Source organism: Rhipicephalus microplus, chromosome X (assembly GCF_043290135.1).
Source record: "Rhipicephalus microplus isolate Deutch F79 chromosome X, USDA_Rmic, whole genome shotgun sequence".
NCBI classification, from domain to species: domain Eukaryota; kingdom Metazoa; phylum Arthropoda; class Arachnida; order Ixodida; family Ixodidae; genus Rhipicephalus; species Rhipicephalus microplus.
Window position 1 is genome coordinate 107,462,429 of NC_134710.1, and position 27,024 is coordinate 107,489,452.

General features: G+C 47.7%; 1 protein-coding gene across 1 annotated transcript in view; it reads right to left on the reverse strand.

Annotated features, from left to right (window-relative positions):
- The window catches only part of LOC119175678 (uncharacterized), a 33,471-nt gene extending 8,106 nt beyond the window's left edge, over positions 1-25,365 (reverse strand). Inside the window, exons 1-4 of the mRNA XM_075881258.1 lie at positions 25,181-25,365; positions 14,813-14,896; positions 9,107-9,164; positions 8,897-9,012 (exon numbers count right to left, since the gene is read on the reverse strand). Of these exons, the coding sequence (XP_075737373.1) occupies positions 8,897-9,012; positions 9,107-9,164; positions 14,813-14,896; positions 25,181-25,362 (440 nt within the window). The 5' untranslated portion in view covers positions 25,363-25,365. The remainder of the gene's footprint in view (positions 1-8,896; positions 9,013-9,106; positions 9,165-14,812; positions 14,897-25,180) is intronic.
- Positions 25,366-27,024: the final 1,659 nt, after the last annotated feature.

Sequence of the window (27,024 nt, forward strand, 5' to 3'; positions counted from 1 at the left end):
CACAATCAAGGTGTAAAGAACGAAATGTATACACTTCAATTTCAACACAATTTCTTTTCGCTCAAAAAGTGACAGAACATGTAGTGCTTGCACAGGATCGTGCCTTCACCTTCATCACCACCTAATATCGCCTGAATCCGTTACCATACGACGATAGCGCTGGCCTTGCGCTAAGGCAGCAGTCGGCAATAACCTTGGAAGTCGTTGGTGATTTCTACTCGCAAGACGCCGACATGGGAGTGGAGGACAGTGTGGCAGTGCTAGAACATTGTCTAGATCTGGATCAGCCAGGTGAGGCCATCTTCTGCATATACGTCTTCATCGATGAAACTTTGGAAAAAAACTCGCTGCAGGAACAGAACTATGGACATTCAGTCGAAATCCGCTGAAGGTTCAGTATATCTGCACATGGGTTAGCAAACTCACCCACGAGTCGACTAAGTCAGACTTAGATCAAGTCCCAAGTCTGAGTGAGCATGATTGAGACGAAAAATCTACGTATCTCCACGAAGTGAATGATGACGAGTGGGCGTAGCTATCTTAAGGTCTATAATGTCTAAGTTGAAGTCGCCGACTAGTTTGAAAGAAGGACAGATGGACGGATGGACGCACCGAAGGAAGACGTATTCACTGACACACGCCCGGACGAACGGATGGCGCAGGTGGTTTCTCCACAGCTGTGTAGCAGGTGTTGTGATACGAGTGTGGACGCCAGTACATCGATGGATGCCGGACAAGGCTAGCCCATAAGGAGCTTCGCCCCTGAAATATTATGAAGTCCGAGTCCAAGTGAGTCCGGTTAGGTAAAATATTGATGAGTCTGAGTCAAGTACAAGTGAGCCCTACGCGCTAAACATTTTGTCACGAGGTCGTGACATCGACGAAGGGTAACAGACAGTGCTTAGAAAAATAATCTAATAATACGGCTGAACCTGTGGCCACGTAAAAGGAAAATAAGATTACAGCAAGACACTGGCACTGATAGCGGCGAGTAGAGCGTCAGCCGTCGATCAACTGACAAGTGGAGAGGCGTGTCGGCATTTATACATTTGCCAAAGCGTTATCGCTAGCGGCGATGTAGGCTACAAATAAACTGGACTGTTCACAAAGTGGCCGTAATCTCAACAAAATGATCCACTGCCGTCCTGAAGCTTCTCGAACAGTGTCGGCGTCATTTGCGCCGAGAATTACTGACCGTATAACGGGGTGATAACAAACCACGAGGAGAGAATGTGGCATTGGCCCCCTCTGAAAAAGGCATCGTCCCGATGCTTTAACAAAAAAAAAAGTCACAGCTTTGCCGCAAAGGCGAAGCAATGAACGCAATAGCAACAAATTGGAAGGTCACGTGAAGAATGGCAAGCAGATCGAAACGTGCCCCGCGTTTCACACGTACAAAGGACGTACGAAATGTACTCATAGGTACACATTGACGCGAATGAGCGCCTCAGTCGTTACTTCGCCCTGTCTGAAAAGCGCGCCCTTTTCGAAAATGGAGGATGTGCAACGATTGCAGTGATCTCTGTGCGCCCGGCAACTACAACAGAATCATTCCGACGGAACTCAAAGGCTAGCGAAGACGTATGATTCTCCCCACTGCAAGATAAGGGCACGCGATCGATCGTTACAAACCCCTTATTCTCTAAGCGGGCCAAAGTATACGCATGAGAGATGAGAGCCGCCGCGCGCTCACTGCGCCATTTTGCTGATAATGCTGAAAACACGATAGCCCCCCCCCCTTGCCACAATGCACGCCAACAGCGGTAAGTGAGAGATATGAACAGCTTGCCGTTTTATCGTTAAAGTGGGTATCTCACGGTGGATTAGTGGTTAGCGCCTCGCATTCACGACGCGGAGGTCTCACGTTCGAATCCGCGTGCCGGAGTCTTCTTTTTTTTCTGGAATTTTTTTCTTTCTTGCGTGTCCATATATATAGATACGTATACATATACGGTCCATGACATTAGCGCCGATATCGACGCCAGCTGCGAAATCCTGCCGAAAGTGTCCACATATGATTGCTATCGCAATGAAATGAAAGTACAAAAATAAAGAAAATGAACAATAAGTACAAGCAATAAAACACAACAAAATGCAGTCCCAAGGTTCGCGCATGAAATGGCTTGAGGCGTGCGACATGTACCACCACACGTCGAGCACGGCGCCGTTGAGAGTTCGTAATGCTGTCGGGAACAACCTCGTCGTCGAGTAGGCCGAGACGTCCAACTACTCTGTACGATCCGAAGTACCGTCACCGAAGTTTTTCACAGAGCACACGTCGGCGTATCGGCGTCCATACACAGACACGGTCCCCGGGCTGGTACTCTACGAAGCGTCGTCGAACATTGTAACTGCGGCTGTCGGTCGCCTACTGATTCTTGATGACGAGGTTCTTCCGCACGCTAAAGGCAGGCGGTGACGTCGAGGTTCTCTTCTCAGCGACAGAAGCATTGCGTCGAGCGTCGTTGCCAAGCTCCTTCCATAGACCAACTTGAACGGCGTCCACTATGTAGTTTCTTGGACGGCCGTAATGTATGCGAATGTTGAGGATTTCATCTCACGTCTTGTGCTCGACGTCAGCCTACATAGCCAGCATATCGCCGATGGTTTTAAGACGCTCAGTGAGGCCATTGATTTGTGGATGATAGGCAGTGGTAGGGTGGTGACTTGTCTGGCTGTACCTCAGGATTGCCTGAGTTAGGTCCGCCATAAAGGACGTACCTCTGTGAGTAACGGGGACCTGTGGAGCTTCATGTCGCAGGGCGCTGTTGTCGACGAAGAGCTTTGCTACCTCGGTGGCACTGCCTTTGGGCTAGGCCCTTGTCTCGGCGTAGTGCGTGAGGTAGTCGGTGGCCTCGACGATCCATTTTTTTTCCCGGAATTCGACGTCAGGAACGGCCCGAGTAAGTACATGCCGATTTGCTGGAACGGCCGGTGAGGTGGTTTGATGGGTTGGAGAAGTCCGGTTGGCCTGGTCGGCAGTGTCTTTCATCGTTGGCAGTCCCGGCATGTCTTCGCATAACGAGTGACGTCGGCCGAAAGACATGGCCAGTAGTACTTGTATTCATGTGAGCGTACAGGAAACAGCGAGGTGTCCAGCCATCAAGTCGTCGTGTAGAGCATCTAAAACTTCTCAACGTAACGCTGAAGGTACTACGACGAGGTCACGTAGTTGGCCTGAAGTGGCGAGTTTTTTTTTTTCAGGAGAACGCCGTTCCACAAGAAAACCGACTCAACTCCTCATTTGAGTACTTTTGGGGACAACAACGGCCGTGCCTTTGAGGTGTTCTACATGGCTCATGAGTTCCTGGTCAGCTCGCTGTCGCTCGGCAAAGTCGTCGGTACTTTTGACTCCTAAGACGCAGTGTTACGTCTGCGAGTCCACACCGAACGTCAATGCCTCTACAAAAGGCAATCTGTGTCAAGGCCAGCAATCAAGCCCGCCTGACGCGATCAACTCAACGACGTCATCAAGCGGCTGCGCCGGTCTGTCACGCAACGCACCGCGAGCTCCCTCACCCCGCGAGCCAGTTGAAGCAATCGGCGCCTTCCAGTCTGGCGAGTCTTACGCAACGCGGGGGAACGTCACTCGTCCTTTGCTGCAACCACGCGCAGCAATCGGCGCCTTCCAGTCTGGCGAGTCTTACGCAATGCGTGGCAACATTCCTCGTCCTTGGTGCAACCACGCGCAGCGGTGGGCCCCATTGGAGGATTCCGACATCACGGCCAGCGGCGCTTCTGGTTGGACATTTGGTTACTCAAAGGATCCACCTGGTGCCCATTAAAGAAAAGCCCTGCGGCGCGTCGCCAGCATTAGACCTATGTGTCAGAAAAGACATGTTAGCTCTTCATGTCCCTAAGCTGTCGGCCCCAGTGCCGAATTTGTAATGCCTCTATTTCTGTACTATACATAAACCTTGCTCTAACTCACCGTGGTCTCGTCCGCTCGTCTATCAGCTCTGCGTAGAAGCTGTCGTGAGCTGAGTAACACACGCTACCAAACGGCTGGTGACCTTGTCGGCAGAGTTCGGAGCAGTGGCGCCTTCGGGACCGTGTTGGCGTCTTGTCTTCGTAACAGCAGTCATCGTCCGAGTCGTCCTTCGGTGATGGTTCCACGGGGGCACGAGACAGGCAGTCTGCATGGTAACGTCGAATTGCTCAGGCTCCAGCGTGCGAGGCAACCTGAAAGGTCTTTCAAGTTAGCTAGCCAGCCCAAGGCGTGGTGGTCGCTCACAACTTTGAAGGGCCTTCCATAAAGGTAGGGACGGAACTTCAATGTAGCCCAGATGATTGCAAGACATTCCCTTTCTGTTGTAGAAAGTTTGGTATGTGCCTTTAATAGCGGCCGGCTAGCATAACTGATGACTCTTTCCACTCCGTTAGTCCTCTGTACAAGAAGGGCACCGAGCCCCACACTGCTGGCGTCGGTGTGTATTTCTGTCTCGGCGAATTTGCCGAAATGCGCAAGTAGCGGAGGCGTCTGCAGGCGTCATTTCAGTTCCTGAAATCCTCCTACGGCGTTTCCCACTTAAACTCCAAGTCAGTCCTGGTAAGGTTAGTGAGTGGCTCTGCAATGCAGGTGAAGTTTTTCACGAACCGCCTGCAATAGCCGCATAGGCCGAAAAATCGACGCACAACCTTCGTGTCGGTAGGCGGCTGGAAGATGGCAATGGAGTCTGTTTTTGGCGGGTCGGGGTGAACGCTGGACTTGCTGATGACGTAGCCCTGGAACAAGAGCTCCTCATATCCAAAGCGGCACTTTTCGGCTTTGAGGGTGAGTGCAGAGTTCTTAATTACTTGTAGTACAGCTTCAAGGCACTGGAGGAGTTCATCGAAGCTTGAGGTAAACACCACGACATCATCCAGGTACACAAGGCAAATTTGCCACTTCAAGCCGGCCAGTACTGACTTCATAACACGTTGGAAAGTCGCGGTTGCTGAGCAAAGACCAAAGGGCATGACCTTAAACTCGAACAGGCCGTCCGGTGTAATAAAAGCAGTTTTTCTTCGGTCTCTCTCGTCGACTTCAATTTGCCAACAATCACTCTTGAGGTTCAACAAATAAGAGTATCTCGCATTGTGAAGTCGATCCAGCGCGTCATCTATCGGAGAAGAGGATATTTGTCCTTCTTCGTGATCTTGTTCAGGCGGTGATAGTCAATGCAGAAGCGTATTGTTCCGTCCTTTTTCTTGACTAACACAACGGGTGACGCCCATGGACTCTTTAAAGGCTAGATAATGTTGTCACGTAGCATTTCGTCAACTTGATTCTTTATAGCGTCGTGTCCTGGCGTCGACACCCTGTAGGGGCTCTGACGGAGTGGCCTGGCACTCTCCTCGGTTACGGTGGGATGTTTTGCGACCAGGGTCTCTCGAATTTTCAACGATGAAAAACACTCCTTGTATTGTCGGTGCAGAGTTATGAGCTGTTCTTGCTTATGCATCGGAAAGCTTGTGCTAACGCCGAAAGCAACTCACCGTTGACATGCTTGGTTTGTCGTAGGAGCTTCGGTAGACTCGGCGAGAGCGAAAGCGTTGCTGGCTTCCACTATGTCTTCGACGTAGGCGACCGTGGTGCCTTTGCTCACATGCTTGTATTCGTTGCTGAAGCTTGAAAGCATCACTACTTTTTCCTCCTCACAGCTCGGCTATTCCCTGGCGACACAAATCTCGCGGTTGATCAACAGGTACTGGTCGCCTCCAATGACGCTCAGCATATTTGTTGATATCTGTGTGCCGACAGAAATGCTGACGCTAGAGCGAGAGGGAATAGCCCCGCCGTGGTGGTCTAGTGGCTAAGGTACTCCGCTGCTGACCCGCAGGTCACGGGATTGAATTCCGACTGCGGCGGCTGCATTTCCGATGGAGGCGGAAATGTTCTAGGCCCGTGTGCTCAGATTTGGGTGCACGTGAAAGAACCCCAGGTGGTTGAAATTTCCAGAGCATTCCACTACGGCATCTCTCATAGCATGTGGTGGTTTCGGTACATTAAACCCCACATATCAATCAATCAAGAGCGAGGGGGAATGGTGACTTGTTCTTCCAGTACATTTAGGGCGTGGTTTCCTGATGGCGTGTGTGGCGGCAGGTATTTTTTGTCGATAAGGTTATCGACTTTGATTTGAGGTTCATGACTTCCCCGTGAAGGCCTAAGAAGTCCAGACCAAGAATGATGTGTCTGCAGCAACGTTGTAGGACTACAAAACTTGCGGGGTAAATCCAGTTGTTGATGGAGACTCTCACTGTGCAGATTCCTGCCGGTGTTGCTAAGGGACCTCCAGCTGTCCGGATCTCAGGACCTTCCCATATGGTCTTCACTTTCTTCGACTTCGTGGTGAGCGCTTCGCTGATGACGGAATAGTCGTCTCCGGTGTCAACGAGAGCTGTCTTATTGTGGACATCGATAGGAACGCTGAGGTCGCTAGTTTGTTGTCTTGTGATGCAGTTAGGCTGTGGTGGCGGTTCACGATTACGTCGGCTTGCTCGGATGGTTCGTGTTGCGTCAAGAGGTCATCTTCGGTAAGTGAGGTTTCGATGTCAGGGTTCGCTCTAGATACCGTGGTGTTTTAAGGTTTCGTCGAGGCGTTGTCGTCGGCGGCGGAGGATCTTCGGTAGTTCGTCGTACAGCAACCACCCACCCATCGGTTGTTGCCCTCAGTTTTCTGAAAAATGCGGGCTAGGCGACAAGCCACGGATTAGGCCAATGTACGGCCGGCGGTGTGGTGAGTTGTACCGGCCCGGCGACGCAGAACGGTATGGTTGTCGTTCTTGCCACTCCGGCGATGCAATCGGCGATGTCACAAAGCCTTTCGCCCAGCTACGGACGCGGGGCTTTGACGGCTAATCCCCGGAGCCCCATCTGTTGGTACTGGTAGCGGTGGTAGGTGTGAACGGCCTCCCCGCAGAGGTAGCATAGGGGATGGTTGTCAGGGGCGCGGCGAACATCCGTTTTCTTTGATGTGTAGCGCTGTCCGAGAGGAGAACGTTAGGGTGGCGGCGGTGGTGGTGGCGGCGGCGTCTGGCGACGGAAGTTCAGCGGTGCGGTGTCTTGGCGTGGGCCTGGAGGCGGGACGTAGCGGCAGGCTGGCTGCAGCAGCGTAGCTCATAGCGTGCGGTTGAGGCTGCGGTACTTCGGAAACTCCAAGCTATTGCCGAACTTCTTCGCGGACAATGTCGGCCATCGAGTCCACTTGGGGCTGTGAAAAAGGCAGTAGTTTCCGTAGCTCTTCCCGCACTATCTGCCGGATTGTTTCACGTATGTGGTCGGAGTCGAGGGCGTGAACAGTTGCAATGTGTTGCGTCGATCGGCGATCGTACTGGCGGGTATGCATTTCGAGCGTTTTCTCAATTGTCGTAGCCTCCGACACAAACTCTTGGACTGTGTCGGGACGGTTCCACACCAGCCCAATGAAGAAGTCTTGCTTAACTCCTCGCGGAAGCAAACGGACCTTCTCCTCGTTCATGTCAGGGTCGGTGAGCCGGAACAGACGAATCATCACTTCTGCAAAGATTGTGGCCCTTTCATTCGGAAGCTGCACCCGTCTTTCCAGCAAAGAAGTGGCCGTCTCTTTTCGGGCGAGGCCCGTGAACGTTTCAAGGAATGCGCCAGGTTTGAGGTGACGATTCGTGGTTATGGAACCAGGTCCTCGCCACATCTTCCCGGTAAAAGTAGACGCGACGCAGCTATTTATTCTGAGCCCCTTAGGTTGAAGGCGGTCACTCGGTCATACGTTTTCAGCCAGGTGTCCGCTTCTTCAACCAGGTCGGTGGCTCTCTCGGCTGCTGCATTACCACCGTGGCAGTTGTTGGCACACGGGAGGTCATAGTGCTCGCTGTAGTGGTGGCGGCCTTGGGCTTGCGATTGTAGTCGGATAGTGTCCCGTGCTCTGCATGTAGCCCTCACTGCCTGCGGCTTGCCCACTGATCAAGGTTGGCTTCAACGTCCTCTTCACGATGTGGGCTTGGCTCATGGCTGCAGGGTGGTGTTCGGTACATGGGACGGTAAGCAGCTCCACCAGATGTCACGGGGTCATTACGTCGACGAAGGGGAGCCGACAGTACTGTGAAGAGTAATCTATATATTCGGCCTAACCTGTGGCCACGTAAAAGGAAAGTAAGATTACAGCGACACACTAGTACTGATAGCAGCGAACAGAGCGTCGGCCGTCGATCAACTGACAAGTGGCGAGGCGTGTCGGCACTTGCACACTTGCCACTGAATATTCTAGCGTTGTCGGGTTACAGAATAAACTGCACTGTTCACGAAGTGGGCGTAATTTTAACAAAATGATCTACTGCCGTACCGAAGCTTCTCGAACAGTGTCGGCGTGGTTTGCGCTGAGAATTACTGACAGTAAAACGGGTTGATAACAAAACACGAGGAGAGAAATTGGCAATATTTATTGAATGAGTATGTTAGCTCCATATTTTTTGCCAACCTAAGCCAATAAGAGCGAACTAATTGAAGTAAATGATGCAAAATAGCGAACAAAATGGCTCTCACATTAAAAATGACGGTGAATTTCCTTAAGATGAACTTATGTGCTAAGCATTTAACGTAGTCAGGCCATAACTGGTAGTACATATGTATCATTGTATGACATTGTGATAAGTGTGATTGGCAAGCAGTAAGTAGCATGCACGTGCTGGCTTTGTGTGAGTAGAAAGGGTAGGCGTAACAAAAACTATACGCTAATATTTCAGTTCAGTTAAAGATCTAGTGCGTAATCTTGCGAGATAGTATGCAGTATTTTAAATTTCCAAATGCAGGTCCAAGTTATGCTTTTAATGCATATTCAAAATTTGTGTCTGAAGCACCTTTACTTCACTTGAGAACGTTGCGTATTGAAAACTAATAAACTGAAGTTAGCAAATCGAGAGTGGTGAACGCTCTTACATTGAGTCGAAATCCAACGTGCAGCGTTTGATGAGCCTGAGAAGACCGAGCGCGTCCTGAGGAGGATCGATGTTTGGGAAGGCGTCCTCGATCACTTCTCGAGGAACCTGAGACGTCTAAGCATATGAATGAAAAAAAAAATGAAGCCACGGATTGTGTATTGCTATACGTAGCACCACATACCGATGGGCAAATGCACAGAACACTTACCCAATTCTTAAAAGAGCTGCAAGCCAAGTTGAACTGCCGCAGTATGCCTTCGGTGTTGCTGTTGAAGAGAACGTGGTGCCCATTATTAATAAATGTTTAGTGAAGCATGTTCCTTTGCGCACAAGCTAACTCATGCACGAGCTACACGTCAGTGTAGGATAAAATGCATAGGCCTGCACATGGCTCTCCAATATGAGCGGTATTGAGAAGGGGGGGGGGGCATGTTTCACCGCAGCACTACCTTCCTAGCGACATTATGGTTGATTCCGAACGAATATAAACTTTTTCAGTGGTCGCAAAAATGAAAATAGAACGATGACTTGTTTTACGTAATGAACTGCATCTGGTCTCTCGCTTTTTAGTGGTAAATGTGCGAAGTAAACTGTTTTTGAGATGCAACATACAGGGTTCTCAGCCTCCGCTGCGGTCAGAAATTTGCGTGGTCTTACATTCTGCAAGACTAGACAGCTCCGGTCGGATACATTCACGGAACAGACTTGGAGCCCCGGAGTTTAAAAATAGGGTGACGCACTCCAAGACGACGTCATTGAATACATATTGCAGACTATTGCATAGATTAGCACAAAGTATTTTTTGTGTTCCGCTTATTTTTTGCTTACTTAAGCAAGATTGATTAGCCAACTTTGGATGCAACGAAGCCGGGCAAGAACTTTTAATGACCAAGTTGTAGATCAGTTTAGAGAACGACAGATTAGACAGTTTCTCAGTTTTGAACTTTTTAGTATTAATTGTTTTCTTTTTCTGCTTACTACAGATGCCAACGAAGCAAAAAAAAGGGGGGGGGGCGGAATTCTGAAGTTTCGCCTTTAAGAGCTGAACGTGATAGCGATATCCTGTCCCTATGCGTACTTGAACCACTCAATGCATAAAATAAATGAAGGAACCAGCAGTCAGCCAGTGCTCGCGTCATTCACTATTTCTTCGCTAATCGTCTTTGCGCTGTTCTGATATGAGCTTACTATATATGCTTTTTACTGTATGGTGTTACTCAAGAAGTTTGATTGTGCATTACCACAATGCAAGCAATAAAGCTTGAAGTGTCTTGCATTAGTGAAGCTTTCGAATATGGCTGCATTCTGTGTAATCGGTAGCATGCTTCAAACCACGAGCAGTTATCACGCATGTGAAATGTTTTCGAACTTGCTACACACCCACCACGTGGTCTTGAAGGAATACGCTCAGTAACGCGCCTGTCTTTTGTACAAATAAGGCCATCTTTGAACTACAAAGTCGGCATGATAATCACATGTTGTGACGCCCGATAGCAATGTACGTTTGTACCATGCAACATTACTGCGATATTACATGTGTTGTGAAGCCTGTATGCAGGACTCGTGTGTTTTAAAAGCATGACAGTTATTTTCACTGCATTTTAAAGCAGACGCGTGCCTGCGTAGAACTAACATCTGCTTGCCACGCAAACTGCCTTGATTCAATCCTCACTCGGGCCGGCGAATTTTTATTATTTATTTGATTGGCATCTTCCTTGATTATTCGGTCATGGACAACAAGATTTTTCACTCACAACCAGTAATGCCCATACCGACGCCGACGCCGGAATTTCCGCGAAACAAGTTATTTAACGCTATCACATTAAAAGAAAAAAAAGTCACAGCTTTGCCGCAAATGGGAAGCAGTGAACGCAATAGCCTAAAATTGGAAGGTCACGCGCATAGCGAAAATAAAATTTAAACGCGCCCCGCCTATTCTCACGCACAAAAGACGCACGAAACGTACTCACAGGTACAGATTAACGCGAATAAGCGCCTCAGTTGTTACTTTGCTGTGTCTGAAAAGCGCGCCCTTTTCGCAAACAGAGGATGTGCAACGGTTGCAGTGACCTCTGTGCGCCCGGTAACTACAACAGAATCGTTCCTACGGAACTCAAATGCTAGCCAAGACGTACAATTTTCCCTACTGCAAGATAAGGGTGCGCGATTGAGCGTAAACCCCCCTTATTCTATGCGCGGGCCAAAGTATACGCGGGAGAGATGAAATCCGCCGCGCGCTCACTGCGCTATCTTGCTGATAACGCTAAAAACACGATAGTCTCCCCCTATATTCTCCCCCACTTGCGCCGCAAATATTTTGTTAAGCTATGCAGCAACTCGCCCAACGTCACACGCTGCTAAAGCACTTTCAATGGCTGGGCTGGTCAGGTCACCATAAGGGGCTTAAAATTTTCTATGAATGAGTGAATTAAAATAAAATGAGTGGCTTAAAATTTTCTATGAAAGAGTGAATTTTCTATGAATGAGGCCAACCTCATCTTGCTGGGTTAGATACCAATCGGGATGCACCAATTACGTACAATGAAATTACAAAGCACTTTTACATAGAACGCCCCATTTTCCACCCCCACATCCGAAACTTAACCGACCGCAGGCATTAACCCTACGCCTATTACAGACACACACGTACCCAAACGTTGCCACGCTTCACGTTTATTATCCCGATGCGTACCCCAGCGACACATGCCCACCATGTGGACACACAGCGACACTCGCACACATGCTCTGGGAGTGTAGAAGAACTCCTCCCGACTCTACCTCAAGAAAGTGGGAGAGGTCCCTCAGGAGCTCACTTCTCGCCGACCAGCAATGGGCCGTCCAGCAGGCCCACGAAGCGGCCGCCAGGTACTCCCTGTCGGTCCCTACGTGGGAGACGCCCGCTACGCGCTAAGCGCGTCCTGCAGGACTGAAATAAAGTTTTTTCATTCCATTCCAATGAGTGAATATTCACGAAACCAAACCTCCGCCACCACCTATGCCAAATTCTCAAATCAAAATAATAAAAGCTCCAGGACAGTAGGCAGTGCTTTGCATAAAATCACGTTCCGACAAGGCGATGTGCATACATGCAAATGTATGCCTGTCGCTATTGGACTTGCTATGCCATGTCTTTTTGTTGTTGTTGTTGTTGTTTGGCATTCTCAAGTGTTGCCGAGCGTGGCACTTTACCAACTCGTGGTTGCTGAGAGAGTGTGAGAAAAAGATCCCCCCTCCCCCGCTGGCACCGTTACAGGACAAGGACGGACGAATGGTTGGTAGCCGCGAGCATGAACCCTTAAAGGCTTTCTCCTTAAAAAATTCTAACGCGAATCACAGGGCTCCGAGAAACAAAATACGAACGGTACGGGTGCTACTATAACAAGCTCAGTGAAAGCGATCGGTTGACGTACTACATCTCGTCCGGTCCTGTAAATTATGACGAAAAGAAAAGTTCGCCATGGAAACATTAACAGGCATTAGTTTTGTTATCTTGCAAGTATTTATTGTTATATATAGATAGCGCTAGCTAAATTTTGCCAGAGTTGAAAATATGCTGACGCACTCTATGACGACCCGACCAAATAAATGTTGCTGACGGCACCATTTATTGAGTCAAAGCATTGTTGCGTTCTGCTTACTTGCTTAATTAGGCAAGATTAATAATCCAGCTCTTGATACAACGAAGCTAGGCAGAAGTTTCCAGCGAAAATTTCTAGATTGGTTTGCAAAATGTCCGATCAGACTGTTTCTAACTTTGTAGATACTTAGCATGAGTGATTATCTGTTTACTGCATAGGCCCGCAAAATACAAAAAAAAAACACGTTACTTGCTCGCTTGCGCGCTTATGCGCGCCGTGATTGCAGCACTTCCTAACGTTCCGCGTGCAAACTACCATGGCATTTCGTCGGTTGTGTTGCTGCTCAAAAGCTGACAGGATAGGGACAATGGTGGTAGAATTGCGATAGCGCACCTCGAGTGTTGAAGATTGGGCAAGTTGGTTCGTCGTACTTGAACTTGTATAGCGCATTACGGGGAAGAAGAAACGGCCGAGCAGACCGACACAAAAGGACAGAGCGCTCTGTCCTTTTGTGTCTTCTGCCTAGCTTCGTTGTATCAAGAGCTGGATTATTAATCTTGCCTAATTAAGCAAGTAAGCAGAACGCAACAATACTTTGACTCAATAAATGATGCCGTCAGCAACATTTATTTGGTCGGGTCGTCATAGAGTGCGTCAGCATATTTTCAATTCTGGCAAAATTTAGCTAGCGCTATCTATATATAACAACAAATACTTGCAATATAACAAAACTAATGCCTGTTAATGTTTCCATGGCGAACTTTTCTTTTCGTCATAATTTACAGGACCGGACGAGATGTAGTACGTCAAACGATCGCTTTCACTGAGCTTGTTATAGTAGCACCCGTACCGTTCGTATTTTTTTTCTCGGAGCCCTGTGATTCGCGTTAGAAATTTTTAAGGAGAAAGCCTTTAAGGGTTCATGCTCGCGGCTACCAACCATTCGTCCGTCCTTGTCCTGGAACGGTGCCAGCGGGGGAGGGGGGGATCTTTTTCTCACACTCTCTCAGCAACCACGAGTTGGTAAAGTGCCACGCTCGGCAACACTCGAGAACGCCAAACAACAACAACAACAACAACAACAACAAAAAGACATGGCATAGCAAGTCCAATAGCGACAGGCATACATTTGAATGTATGCACATCGCCTTGTCGGAACGTGATTTCGTGCAAAGCACTGCCTACTGTCCTGGAGCTTTTATTATTTTGATTTGAGAATTTGGCATAGGTGGTGGCGGAGGTTTGGTTTCGTGAATATTCACTCATTGGAATGGAATGAAAAAACTTTATTTCAGTCCTGCAGGACGCGCTTAGCGCGTAGCGGGCGTCTCCCACGTAGGGACCGACAGGGAGTACCTGGCGGCCGCTTCGTGGGCCTGCTGGACGGCCCATTGCTGGTCGGCGAGAAGTGAGCTCCTGAGGGACCTCTCCCACTTTCTTGAGGCAGAGTCGGGAGGAGTTCTTCTACACTCCCAGAGCATGTGTGCGAGTTTCGCTGTGTGTCCACATGGTGGGCATGTGTCGCTGGGGTACGCATCGGGATAATAAACGTGAAGCGTGGCAACGTTTGGGTATGTGTGTGTCTGTAATAGGCGTAGGGTTAATGCCTGCGGTCGGTTAAGTTTCAGATGTGGGGGTGGAAAAATGGGGCGTTCCAGGTAAAAAGTGCTTTGTAATTTCATTGTACGTAATTGGTGCATCCCGATTGGTATCTAACCCAGCAAGATGAGGTTGCCCTCATTCATAGAAAATTCACTCATTCATAGAAAATTTTAAGCCACTCATTTTAATTTCAATTCACTCATTCATAGAAAATTTTAAGCCCCTTATGGTGACCTGACCAGCCCAGCCATTGAAAGTGCTTTAGCAGCGTGTGACGTTGGGCGAGTTGCTGCATAGCTTAACAAAATATTTGCGGCGCAAGTGACACTTGCAAGGAAAAAAGGAGATACGATAGTGCCATTGTTAAGACACCGCTCATGATTCTGAAACATAACCATAGTCTTCCCATAACTTTTATGTTATACCAATGCTTGTTCAACGAACGAAGTGATTTTGGGTTTAAGAGAATGAGCAAACGCTTATCAGTCAGGGCTGGTAAGTGCAGACACGATAAAGGGCATAGGAGTAACGCCGTTTGAAAAACAAATAGCATTGTTTCTTTCGCCAATTTAGGAATATTTCACTCGAAGCTAGTGTATTTAGATTGCCAATTTCAAGTGTGAATAATCTGAATAATACTTTAGGTTACGTCATTAGTAATGACGTTATTGCCTCGTTAACTTTTCCGAGCTCAATTTCAATGGCCGCAATTCAGATAAGTATATTATAATTACCCATCATTTTTCCGGACTTCCATTTCAACTGCTACTGCCGATAGGAAAACGACCCGTTTCCGTGGACCCCAAAATACTGGATGCCTGCGAAGAGTGACACACAAGTGTTATATATACTCTGATGAATACTAGCAAAAAGCGTTCTGTAAGGCAAAACAAACCAAAAGGAAGCAACCACGCTTCAGACGCCTTGTAATAGAGAAGGATAGCACAATTTTTTTTGCTGCCGCGAACTTTCACATGAATTGTGCACTTTTTGTTTCTTGAATTGCCAAACCAAAAAGTGAGAGTTCCCTTTTTCATTGAGCGCATAAGACAAGGACAAATCTTCTAGCATGCATAAGCTCTATGTGGCGCTCATACAGGTTATAGAGGACCCGCCATAATTGAGCTCTATAGCCACGCTCCATACAGATTTATCTTGTCGATTACAAGGAAGTATCTCGTGTTTTGCTACGAATATGCACCTGGCTACGCTCCACGTCAGGAGGAACGTAGCCAGTAGTCAGTAGGAACGTAGCCCTTTTGTCTTGAAGATGTGCTCTATTGCACACTAGGTTGAAACTGTTGAAACACCAGAGTTGCAGCTTGCGCACGCTGGCCTTGCTTCGTAATACGAGCGTTCCTACCAGGCCCATAGCTAAGGTAAGGTAGGGAGGGGGGCTAAGCACCCGCCCTTTCCCTCAAAAAAAAAAAAAATATATATATATATATATATATATATATATATATATATATATATATATATATATATATATATATATATATATATATATATATATATATATATATATATATATATATATATATATATATATAAGGGTGTGTTTTGCAGAAGAAATTACTTAAAGGTACGTGTTTTTTAAGGTTTAACAGGTGGGCCCCACCCGCAAAAACATTTCTGGCCTCGGGCCTTGTTTCTACTCGTCCCACTGACCACAAAGAGATTGTAAACTATGCGCACTTTCAGTGAACACCGAATTTAATAGTATACTATTCCCCCGCGGCCTTCGCATGAAATGTTCAGTATTCGATAGTGGTCCTCGAACCACCATTCTAGTCGCTGTTAAAAGTAAGGATATTTTTCAAATTGTCTCACGATACATTCTACCAATACCTTACTTCATCGTTTGTACATGCTGGAGATAGAAATTGAAGTAAAATTTATTTCAAAAAAGACAAAGACAGAGCAGCGGACCACGCACTTGAGTCGTTCGTGTAGCCACGCATTTGTAGCCAAACATCACTCACACGCAAATGTTTTGCCACACTGTTGTGCGATGGTATTGCTAGAAATATTCTATTAATGGATGTAGAGCCTGTGTACTCTTACTGTGTGAAATATTAAAAACGAATGATTCACTGCCTATTTCATGCATTTGCAGCAACCTAATCGGCCACACACACACACACACACACACACACACACACACACACACACACACACACACACACACACACACACACACACACACACACACACACACACACACACACACACACACACACACACACACACACACACACACACACACACACACACACACACACACACACACATATATATATATATATATATATATATATATATATATATATATATATATATATATATATATATATATATCGTAGGGGTTTTCGAGACCACTCGGCCTAGAACCCCGCAGAGAAAACGTGGAGCCAGACCAGGACCCTTCTTTATGACCGGAACCCAGCCGGGCCGCAACTGCCCACTGACAGCCGCTGCCACGTGCCACATCGTGCACACCCGATCGTCCTTGTCCTCTTCCTTTCTGCTATGGTCGGCGCACTATATATATATTTGGGTTTCCAGTGCGCGAGGAGCAAGCTGGGTGAAGGGAAAGAAGACAAAGCTAACAAAAGAACAGCTGGCCCAGGATCGGGTGTTATCGCTGTGTCATAATTTCTTGCTATGGCGCAGTCCGACTACGAAACCTCCCGGCTGAAGCCATCTGCATTCGTGGGTCATCGGCAGCAGGGTCTCCGCATCTGAGGAACGCCGTCCATGCTTTCTTGCTCATGAACACCAAGACCCTACTGCAGCCAGTAGGACCTACTCCACCATTTGAGGACGGCATCCGAGCCTCTTTGGTGGGGCAGGTTTATCCTGCTGCCATTAAGACGGCGCGCAGCCTCCTGTTGCCCGGTGACGCTGCTCATGCTTCCCGAGGCATTAACCTCATGCTCGAAACATATCGACACCTGAGATGTTGAAGGGCGCTATACCAGCTCCGTGTGACATGGATATCACTCCAGTGAGTGCAAGGATGATCTCCTACTTTTCGGACATTTCTGCGGGCTCCACGTGCAAATAAACGGATAGCACCATGGTCCAGCGGTGTACGATCGCGCAACTCGTCACGGTTAGTGCAATGGCAGCGACGAGCACCGCACTGTTCCCTGCCATTCTTCTGGCATTGAACGCCGCTGATGATATGCCGGATGTAGCCACCTCATATGACGTGGAGGCGAGCCCACCCGAGCAACGCAAATCTTGTTGGTGGTAGAAAACATTTTCTTACAGAAAATGTACCAGAGAGTTGCGGCATATCGCATGTTTGAGTGGCAAGACCCTATTCTGGGAGGCAAATGGAGTTGGCCACTGCTCGAGCGTGCCTCACCAAGGAGTGTTGAGCAGCCAAGCAGGTACTCTTCGCAAGCCTCTCTGATTGGGAGAAAAATAAGGTGAGATAGAAAGGGGGTCGGTGGAGCACGAAGCGACGACGTGGTAGGTGTCAGCCAGGACCTGGCAGGCCGAGCAGGTGGAACTGATTTCCGGAAAAAAATGCCTGGCGACCACCAGACTGAGATAGGTGTTCGTCTGGAGGTGGCGTAGTATTCACTCGTCCGCTTTCTCCAAACCACGTACGGGGTCCGGGTAGAGGCGACGCGAAGCCCGGTAATAGGCAATAATTTCGCGAAAGCGCGTCAGGTTCGTTTTGCCAGATTCCGACTCGGGACATAGAAGGGCAACGGCTCGGATGAGAGAAGCACGGGCAGCGGCGTTAACCGCCTCGTTGGTGGGCAAATCTCAGTGACCCAGGGTCCATACTATACGAATGGGGTAAGGGTTAAAGTGCCAAGAGGCTGGCCGAAGTTGTTGAGCTGCCAGTGGGGCGATGGAACCCTGAAGGTATTGCGAACAGGCCGAGTACGAGTCCGTCAGGATGGTGTGTGAGGTGGGATGCGAGGCGGCCAAAGCAATGGCAACCTCTTCAGCTTACGTCACAGTGTTGGCTGTAAAGTAGAGTCCATCGACTTGTTCCCCCCCCCCCCCCCCCGTAATCACGGCGGCCGTGAAGTGTGCCGAGGGGAGGGGCCCGAGACATCTACGTAGAAAACGCCAGGGCGATCGAAGTGTCGCGCCTGAAGGGCCGCGGAACACGCTAGTCTACGGCCGGGATGTCGCTCCGCGGCGCCCTCATGCAGCTCTCGGACCAGCTGGTCTGCTTCGCCTTAGCGATCTCTGGATTTTCGCCGGTTATCGCACCATCGCGCCATCGCCAGTCACCTGCGAAATACAAGAGATCCGCGACATCGATAATAACGCTGATGAGTGGGTGGTGACTGTGAATGCTTGCGCAGCTCGCAATGCTTGGACCGAGCAGCAGAATTTGAGTGTGGCTGAGTACCGCTTTCGGGATGGTGCCGTGGCATGGCACAGGTACAAAGACATCAGGCAGCAGTGCTGAGCAGAATGGAATGCAGCCATGACTGCCGCTGTCGGCCGGATTCCCTGCGACTCGAGTGAGTCCAGCTCGATATTCCCCGAGGACGGAGTTCAGGCGAGGCTGCAACTGCGTGCTATTGCTTGCCTTCAGACATCTCTACAGATGGGCCTGGTGAAGAAAGCGGACTAAAGCCACGCTGTGGCTCTGCCTGAGTACCGGTGGCAAAACACCCATGCACATGGTAGAGAGCTTTTGGCATTTATATCGATCAGGAAAGCTGTACCCATGCTCACCATCGCTTGAGCACTTGGATGCACAACCCATATCTCAGTGGACGTTCTGTCACATAGTTTGTGAGATTCCACCAACACTTTATCTGACGAGACGGACGCTGATCTGTGATCTGTGTGCAACGCATTCATTGACCGAGCGTAAGAGCCCTAATGACTTGCTCAGAGAAGAATCCGATTACACGAAGGCATGTGAGAAGTCAGAGATCAACTTCCTCGAACACCTTCATGCGCAGCTCACGTATTTTGTTGCAACGGCATCCGACGATGTTCTCCCGCCTGTGCGCAGCGAGGCTTCATGGATTGCTTACGTTAAATAGACCAACAGCAAAATTTTTGCAAAAGCCCCAGCCAAGTTACAGGTAAGCGTGAGAACTTCACTCTACGCTGATGCCGGAATCGAGTAGGACACCCACTCACCTCTAGACCCACTGCGAAATGCACAGATTGCCACGTATTGTGCTAGACGTTGCGTTGCCGTATCCACCAGTCCGTGCTCTGTCTTTCAAAATGGGGCGAGACAAAGGGAAGCATTACGGGATCAACGTACCACCATGTCAATCCAGCCAAAACCACCCGCCAGGAACATCACCAATAAAATGGGACTCTACAACGCATCACTGCAGGAAACTTCGACTACTGCGAGACTGCCTGCTCTGTCCACAAAAGAAAAATCGAACTGCTTTGTCTGAAACGTCGCAGCACGGCTAAGGTCGTAGACCACTACGCCAGTCAATGTCGTTCCCCGGAGTCATCATCGACAAAGGGACCAACCAAGACCCAGTTTCCCCGCCACATGGCGAACGACTCAGGTGACGTAGCCAATGTCGGCCGCCAGATCAATTTCGACAAACTTCCAGTGTGGTTGGGGCCGACCACCACAATACAGTTAACCCCGTCCATCTGAAGCACTGCCAGCAGCTCCACGCACGCAGTCATGACCGAGTGTGACGAATGACTAACAGCATCCGGGCTACAGTGCGCGAGGAGCTATATGGGCGAAGAGAAGGAAAATAAAGCTAGAAAAAGGACAGCTGGCCCAAGATCGCGTGCTGTCTCTGTGCCGGAATTCCTACGCATCATCAAAGAAGCCCTCAACACGACGCTTTGATCGTAGGTGGACTGCAGAAGCGAATGTCCGCTTTACGCAGCGACTAGCACCATGGATGCATCACTGATAGACCTCCACATCCCGAAGTACACAGGATCTGCGGAGGATACGTCCGTATAAGATTTCATCGACCTTTTCGAACGCCAGGCTACCGCTGCATCATGAACGGAAACGAGATCATAGCCAACTTCAACGAATACGTCATCAGTGAGGCATTTAAGTTTTATCTGACACACGTATTTGAAAAGAACGAATTATGGAAAAACCAAAGAGGAAATGATCATCCGATTTCTAAAATGAGATAAAGACTTGTCCATAACGCACCAGCTGGAGGCTTTTCAACTCGCCCATAACAGTTACGAGAAGTTTTCCCGCAATAAGTGTATTTTCCAACCAAGAAGACCCCAGAGAAACAATTTCACTGTTGTACCACCTTATGATCTGTCTGAATATACGTCACTTATTCGGACACCGACTAAGAACTTGCACGCCCCAACAGACAAAGTAAAGCATCTGCTTACCGAAAAGCATCTAAACCATTTTGCCAAAAGAGCGAACCAACGGTGGGTTTTTCCGTCGGCTGCGAAATCGGTATTTTTAACGTGTTCAATGTCCCATAAGACTCCAGGTGTTATTACTGAACCACTCAAATCATTTGATAATTCGTGTCCCATACATGACCGACATGGCATGACTTTATCTGACGTGAGTATCGCTAATAAAACTCATGGCAAGTTTGTTAAGACCGGACCATTTACACTTGACGAGCTTGCAAATCTGTATATAACTGAACCACACCCTAACTTCTGAGACCAGAATCTTTCGACAAAAGTTTTCAGCTCAATAACACTGAAAAAAGAGAGACATGAGACACCCGAACTGGCTCCAGCATTGTCTGTTCTCATTTTCCAGTGGTAACAATGAGTGCCGAAGCACTACTAACGTTTCTAATCCACCAAAATAGGCACATTGCGCACTGACATAAGTATCTATTATGAGTGACGAATCGCAACCCTCTGGGCAGCTTTCTCATCAGTCTGCCACACTGTTTTCATCACAAGACAAGCCCTGCAGTCGTTCATCGACTACCGACCATCTACTGATCACATCATCGTGCAAAGAAACCGTCACTCATGATGCTTAAAGACGTGTATATCACCAACTTTCGCAACAAAACGAGGAATTTCGATGAAGGCAACTGCTCAAACCCCCGATACTACAACGGTTACTCGAACAAGAACAGCGACGAAGTGAAACCTCATTACGAGTACATTTGTAGCTTAAACAAGGCCATTCGGATCCCGGCTGCGGCGGCTGCATTTCCGATGGAGGCGGAAATGTTGTAGGCCCGTGTGCTCAGATTTGGGTGCACGTTAAAGAACCCCAGGTGGTCGAAATTTCCGGAGCTCTCCACTACGGCGTCTCTCATAATCATATGGTGGTTTTGGGACGTTAAACCCCACATATCAATCAATCAATTAAACAAGGCCATCAGAAACAACACCACCTAAAGAAGCAAAGACAAAGTCAGCATCTAAGCAAGCAACGCTGACGAAATTTTCTGCACCAGTTTTCAAGGCTGTTTTGCAATAACGTGCGAAACTGTGTTAGTTGGTTTAACATCATGATGTAAGCAGTGCAAAACGATATTTTTCTGTGTGTATTGTGTGTTTCTCATATCATATCCTCGCCTTATCGTAATGCTTTCATCATGATAGCCATTTCAATAGATCCAAACACAACTGGAGAACAACATTTCAGAGATTGTATATTTTTGATAGATTCTTATCTTTTTAGTTTTCTCTGGTAAATATAACGTACAGAAGTTATGCACTACCGAGGTTTTCTGCCTAAACTGTGAATAAGCAGGCACCTCAATAATCTAGAAAAAAACAATATTTGAAGAAAAACAATATATATGTTTGACAGATCGTACTATATTGCTATATAGCGTTGCGCTGCCGGTCACACGATACTTAACTCGATTTCTGGCTGTCATGACGAAATTCTGGTACGCCCTAAACGAAAAAAAAAACACATTCGTGTGCCCCGATTCAGGCGCACTTAAAAAAAGAAAATGGCAGAAATCAATCGGACGCCCTCGGCTATGTGACGCCCCTCATAACCAAATGGGATCTTTCAAACCGGTAAGCCCCACTATTTATTCCGACAGTGCAAACCACGTTCTATCATTACGCAAAGCTTTGAAAGTCATTGTATATCTCCGTATCCTATCTCATCTTTGTTCCCCGCAGAAACTTACCGAAACGTAAACCTGAACTCAATGAAAAGACTCTCAGAATACTGCACGATGCTTCTTACTTAGCTCTCCACGTTGCTTTCTTCCAGTACCTCTCCTATTTCAATTCACAGCGTATTAGCGCTGACCATGCGCCACATCCTACATGTATAGCGAACACGCAACATTCATTCAGAACAGCTTCAGCGTCTTCATACAACGCAAGAAACACAGGTCACTGGGCGTGCGCGCATGTCTAACAGCTTGTTTTGCATGTTTGCACTTTCCTGTCGCAAGAACGTAGTGCCGCCGACGTTTTGCCAAAGTTGCAACAGTGAATGCACGCGTGCAGTTACGGTGGGCGCTCGTACAACACACGAGAGAAGCATCGCGTGCATCCTGTTTCATACGAACGTCAAAGCAGCCAGATATTTGTTTGGCTCGAGTTCGTTTTGAAGTGTTGTAGAGTGCACGCAGCAGGAAACCGACTCTAGGAAACATGGAACGCCGATTGCCTCTTGATAGCGTATAGCATGCGGGGATGACACAATGCTCCCTTCATCCTCCTTAGTGTCGCGAAGAATGCTGTCATCGGACTGACGTCAGGCGGAAATGCATTGAATGTCTCAGCATATCTCGGCTCCGTCAGATGGAACGCAGCGCAACGTTGTGTCTCTTGTGCTGCTATATTTACACGGAGAGTACACCAGCCTAATCTATACAACCCGCGCTAAACGTGTATAGCAAGACGTCGTAACGCAGGCTCAGTTGTACCAGTCGCGCAGTCCAAAATGCTGCGCATTTCACGTGAACGAGGAAACCAGAAATATGCTTTAGGTTTTGTCTGGACGAAATTGAGATCCTAATATCCAGCAGAATGAAACACAAGCTCTTTACACTGTATTTCTTAAATACAAAATATCCACCCATCACGCGAACATTGAGACGGTGTTTTTCATGTAGGGCGCAAATTCCATGGTTATCTTAATCGAGGGAGTACACGGATACTTAAATACACGCGGATACTTAGTGCAAAATAATAAAAGCGGCGACCAAGGTGAAATACACAAAACTTAAAAAGACGTTTCGGCTCCCCACACGGGAGCCTTGTTCACAGCCTTGTTCACAGTTGTTCACAGAGCCCTGTGAACAAGACTCCCGCGTGAGGAGCCGAAACGTCTTTTTAACTTTTGTGTATTTCACCTTGGTCGGCGTTTTTGTTATTTTGCACTATGTTTGTCTCCGACCAGACGGGATTCCTTCGGACTTTTTCACTACACGGATACTTAAACAAGGTTCCTGTAGCACTCTATCACGACATAACTTTGAAGGGTTCACTAACCTCACGGACATTCGATAACATGCGTCATAAAGTTAATCGCACTTACGACAAAGTCACCCATTTATATGGCGCCATTGTCCAGTACATTTCATGACCTTCGAAGACATTAAAATGAAACGGGAAAGAACCACAGCACCAATAACTGACCTATTTAACGTGGAACCATCACAAGACTCACTTCGCAGAGCTTGCAACTTTGACAAAAACATCGTTTTTACACGTTGTCTTTGAGGTTTGCGCAAGTTTCAGACACGTGAATGATGATGATGATGATGATGATGATGATGATAAAAACTTAATTTGGGTCTAAAATTTTCTATTGTGCTGTGGCAATCGGGTGGTTCCGTGGGAGCCACTCGTAGCTTCAGCAAACAAATCAGAACTTTGTGTACCCTGATGGCTTCGCTGTCAGGCCCCTTGTTCGCGCAGCCAAAGCTGAACGCAAGTGGAATTTATAAAGCGCAAATTCTGTTGCGAGCTTGGGCCAATAAGTTTTTGTCAGCTTTATGCATCATGTTTTTTTTTTTCAGCAAACACTGGGCACTCCGCCGTAAGGCATATTTAGTGCTGTAGGATGTTGTTTCTTGAATCTTGTACTCAGCGATCGTGATGTGACTAAGTGCGTTAGAAGAGAAGACCCGCTGGCTCTATGTAAATGCACAAGTTAATTTTTCGTCAACTTGGATATCTTTTTACTTCTCCCGAAACCCAGCGCATCTAACTTCGCATCAGAGATGTGAGTAACTTCAATAATTTGTTAGTTTATATAGAAATACAAACTGCATCGAAATATGACTGCAAAATGCTTTAACATTCTGGAAATTCACATAATTTGAAACACTATGCCACTTGATCACTTCATTTTATTTCCTGTCAAAAATAAACATGCGTCAGCTAACACGTGCACTGCACCTGAAGAGGGTGCGTTAACACAGCGCTATTCGCTAATAGACGCATCATCTAATTTGACAAGCTTCACATTCTCCAGGGCAGGGGAGTTCCTATCCCAGCAGCGGAACACGCAACCTTCAGACGTTAATATATAATGTCTATGGGGCATTTGCCCGAATGTGCTGCATGTGCTCAAATGCTTAATGTCTTCAGCATCAATCGGAACCAAGCTGTCGTACAGTCAAGACTCCGTTGGTTATTATGGTTACGCAGATGGTGTGATACAAAATGGAGGCTGCCTTATATGAAAGATATAAAAAAGACCAGTGTGCGGTGTCAACGCCTGGATGCAATCTTGAGTCTATGAAGAGCTTGCCTTGACGTATAATACATCGAAGCACCAAAACAGGGGACGCGAGCTTGGTCATGTCACTTGAGTGTTAGGACTACATCGCACGCTAGTTCATTTGTTTTTCATGTAGAGACCTCACAGCGTTCCAGCAACATCGTTATCACGCTGAAACGGGTTAATAGCCACGTGATTGTACCGCTTTGACGCCATCTAAGCCACCACGTTGGAGCGCCCATGACATCAAGTAGAAAAGGCAGCGGTCATACCACCATGTGGCCCATTAAACAGGGGTGGCCCAAGTAGAAGTCGTATGACGGCGTTTCCTCTTCAAAATATCGGCTTCGATTATAGTGCAAACTAAAGCTGATCTAGCGCGCATTGACCAGCGCTGGCTCCACACCTTTTTCTTCACGTAAGCTTCGGGACAAAAGCAAGTTACGACGGCGTTTACCTGATGGCGCTGCTGGCTGTCAGACGGTACTCTGGCTCGAGCGCGAGTAGGTGGTGGGTGAGGTCGTCGAGTTCCACGTTCACGGGCCTGGCGACCACTCTACCGCGAGCAATGTTGGACTGGCAGTCGTCGTCGCACTTGCCGAACGGGTGGGTGCCAGTCACCATAAAGTAGATCAGCATTCCCGCGACCTTCGCATCACAAGACGCCATGTCAGAGCAGGCGGAACGCGGAAAAGAGTACGTCACTGAGAGTGAGTCGGAACAAGTGTAGTATAGGAAGCACATCACACTGCGAACATGTAACAGCTATCCGAAATTTCCATACAGTCGAATTCCTTCTAGGATGGCGAGCGGAAAATTATCCGTGAATACGCCGCCTAAACGGACACAGGATCGACTTACAAGAAGGACGATCAACTCGCAACTGAGTTTATTAGGCACGAACAATCACCCGGACGACAGCCACGTACACGCAATAACTAGTGCCCATCTTACGAAAATGTGCTAAGCGAAAAAACAATGAGTTGTTCATGACACGATAATCTTCTAGAGGCAGCTGTAGATGTTTTGTTTTAACAAAGATTTAAAATCTAGTGCAAAAATATGTTGCCAGGTGCAAACAGAGGTATAAAAAACAAGATTCAGTCAGAGAGAGTGACGTATAGTAAGAACACCAGTTTACAAAATATACTGGTAGAATAAATATGCTTCTGGTATAGAAACACACTAGTTCACAGGAACAACATAAGGCGCATTTGCGGTACTTCGGAATATAATAAACTGTGTTTATGGTATAATTTCAAGTTCAAATAATTTGTGAGTATGTGTATCAAGTGGGCAACAAGCGCTGTAATTTCGCTTGCCAGCAGCGGCGCTGTAGCACGAAGCCCGGCCATTGAAGGAAACAGTTTGAGTAATATATCATGCGACTACGTTTCAAGTTTAGCATTCATCTCGAGGAACATGAGTCTATTTCACATTTTATAACTCGACAGTGTGCAGGCGGGGTAAAATGTGCGAGCGTACGCTCTCCTAGAACTCTTTTTTTTTTTAAAACCATGGGCAGAGTTTGCGTGAATATAGCTTTGTTGAGTGATTCTATGGGTAATTTAGTGATACGTGTTCAAAGATTAACAGCAACTCATAACACCAGCGAAAGGACGAAATAGACGAAGCGCTGCGCCTGTTTTTTTTTAATGTGAGGCATTTTTTAGAGAACTTCGGCGAGTTTGACCGTATCTATCACTTTAGCCGCCTACGACTTTTAGCTCTCCTGACCGTTCGGACAATGGGATCTATACCAAAATTTGTATGACATAAGATGACTGTATGACGAGCACAAGCGACAAGTCATAACATAAAAATCAAGACATGTATGTCATGAGTGTCATGATTTACATGTCATGGTCTTGCTGCTCCTGCGATAGTTTCGTTTGCATGACATATAACATAACTGGTATGGTATGACATGACTTCACGGCGAACATAAGTGACAGGCCCTCAAGTGGAATTATTCACATGCGTGTCATGTAGAAAATGACTACATGCCACACTCGTGATTCGCTCACGCTCGTTTCGCTAGCTTCTCATACATAAAATTGGGTAATGCGTGACGTGATGAAGGTGTTCCAAATAAAACAAGAAGGGGTGGCGGGCCCGACTGCGAGTCATGTGTGCTGGCTCACTCAGTTGTTCCGCGAACCTTGGGATGCAGCCAGACGTTCGGGCCAGGGTCTCCTTCGTTTCTCACACTTCGTACGTCCTGGTGCTGAAACCCACCCGGTAGTCTGGACCTCGACTCTCGCCCATGAATCAACTCATCACCAAGCGTCTCTTCGTCCG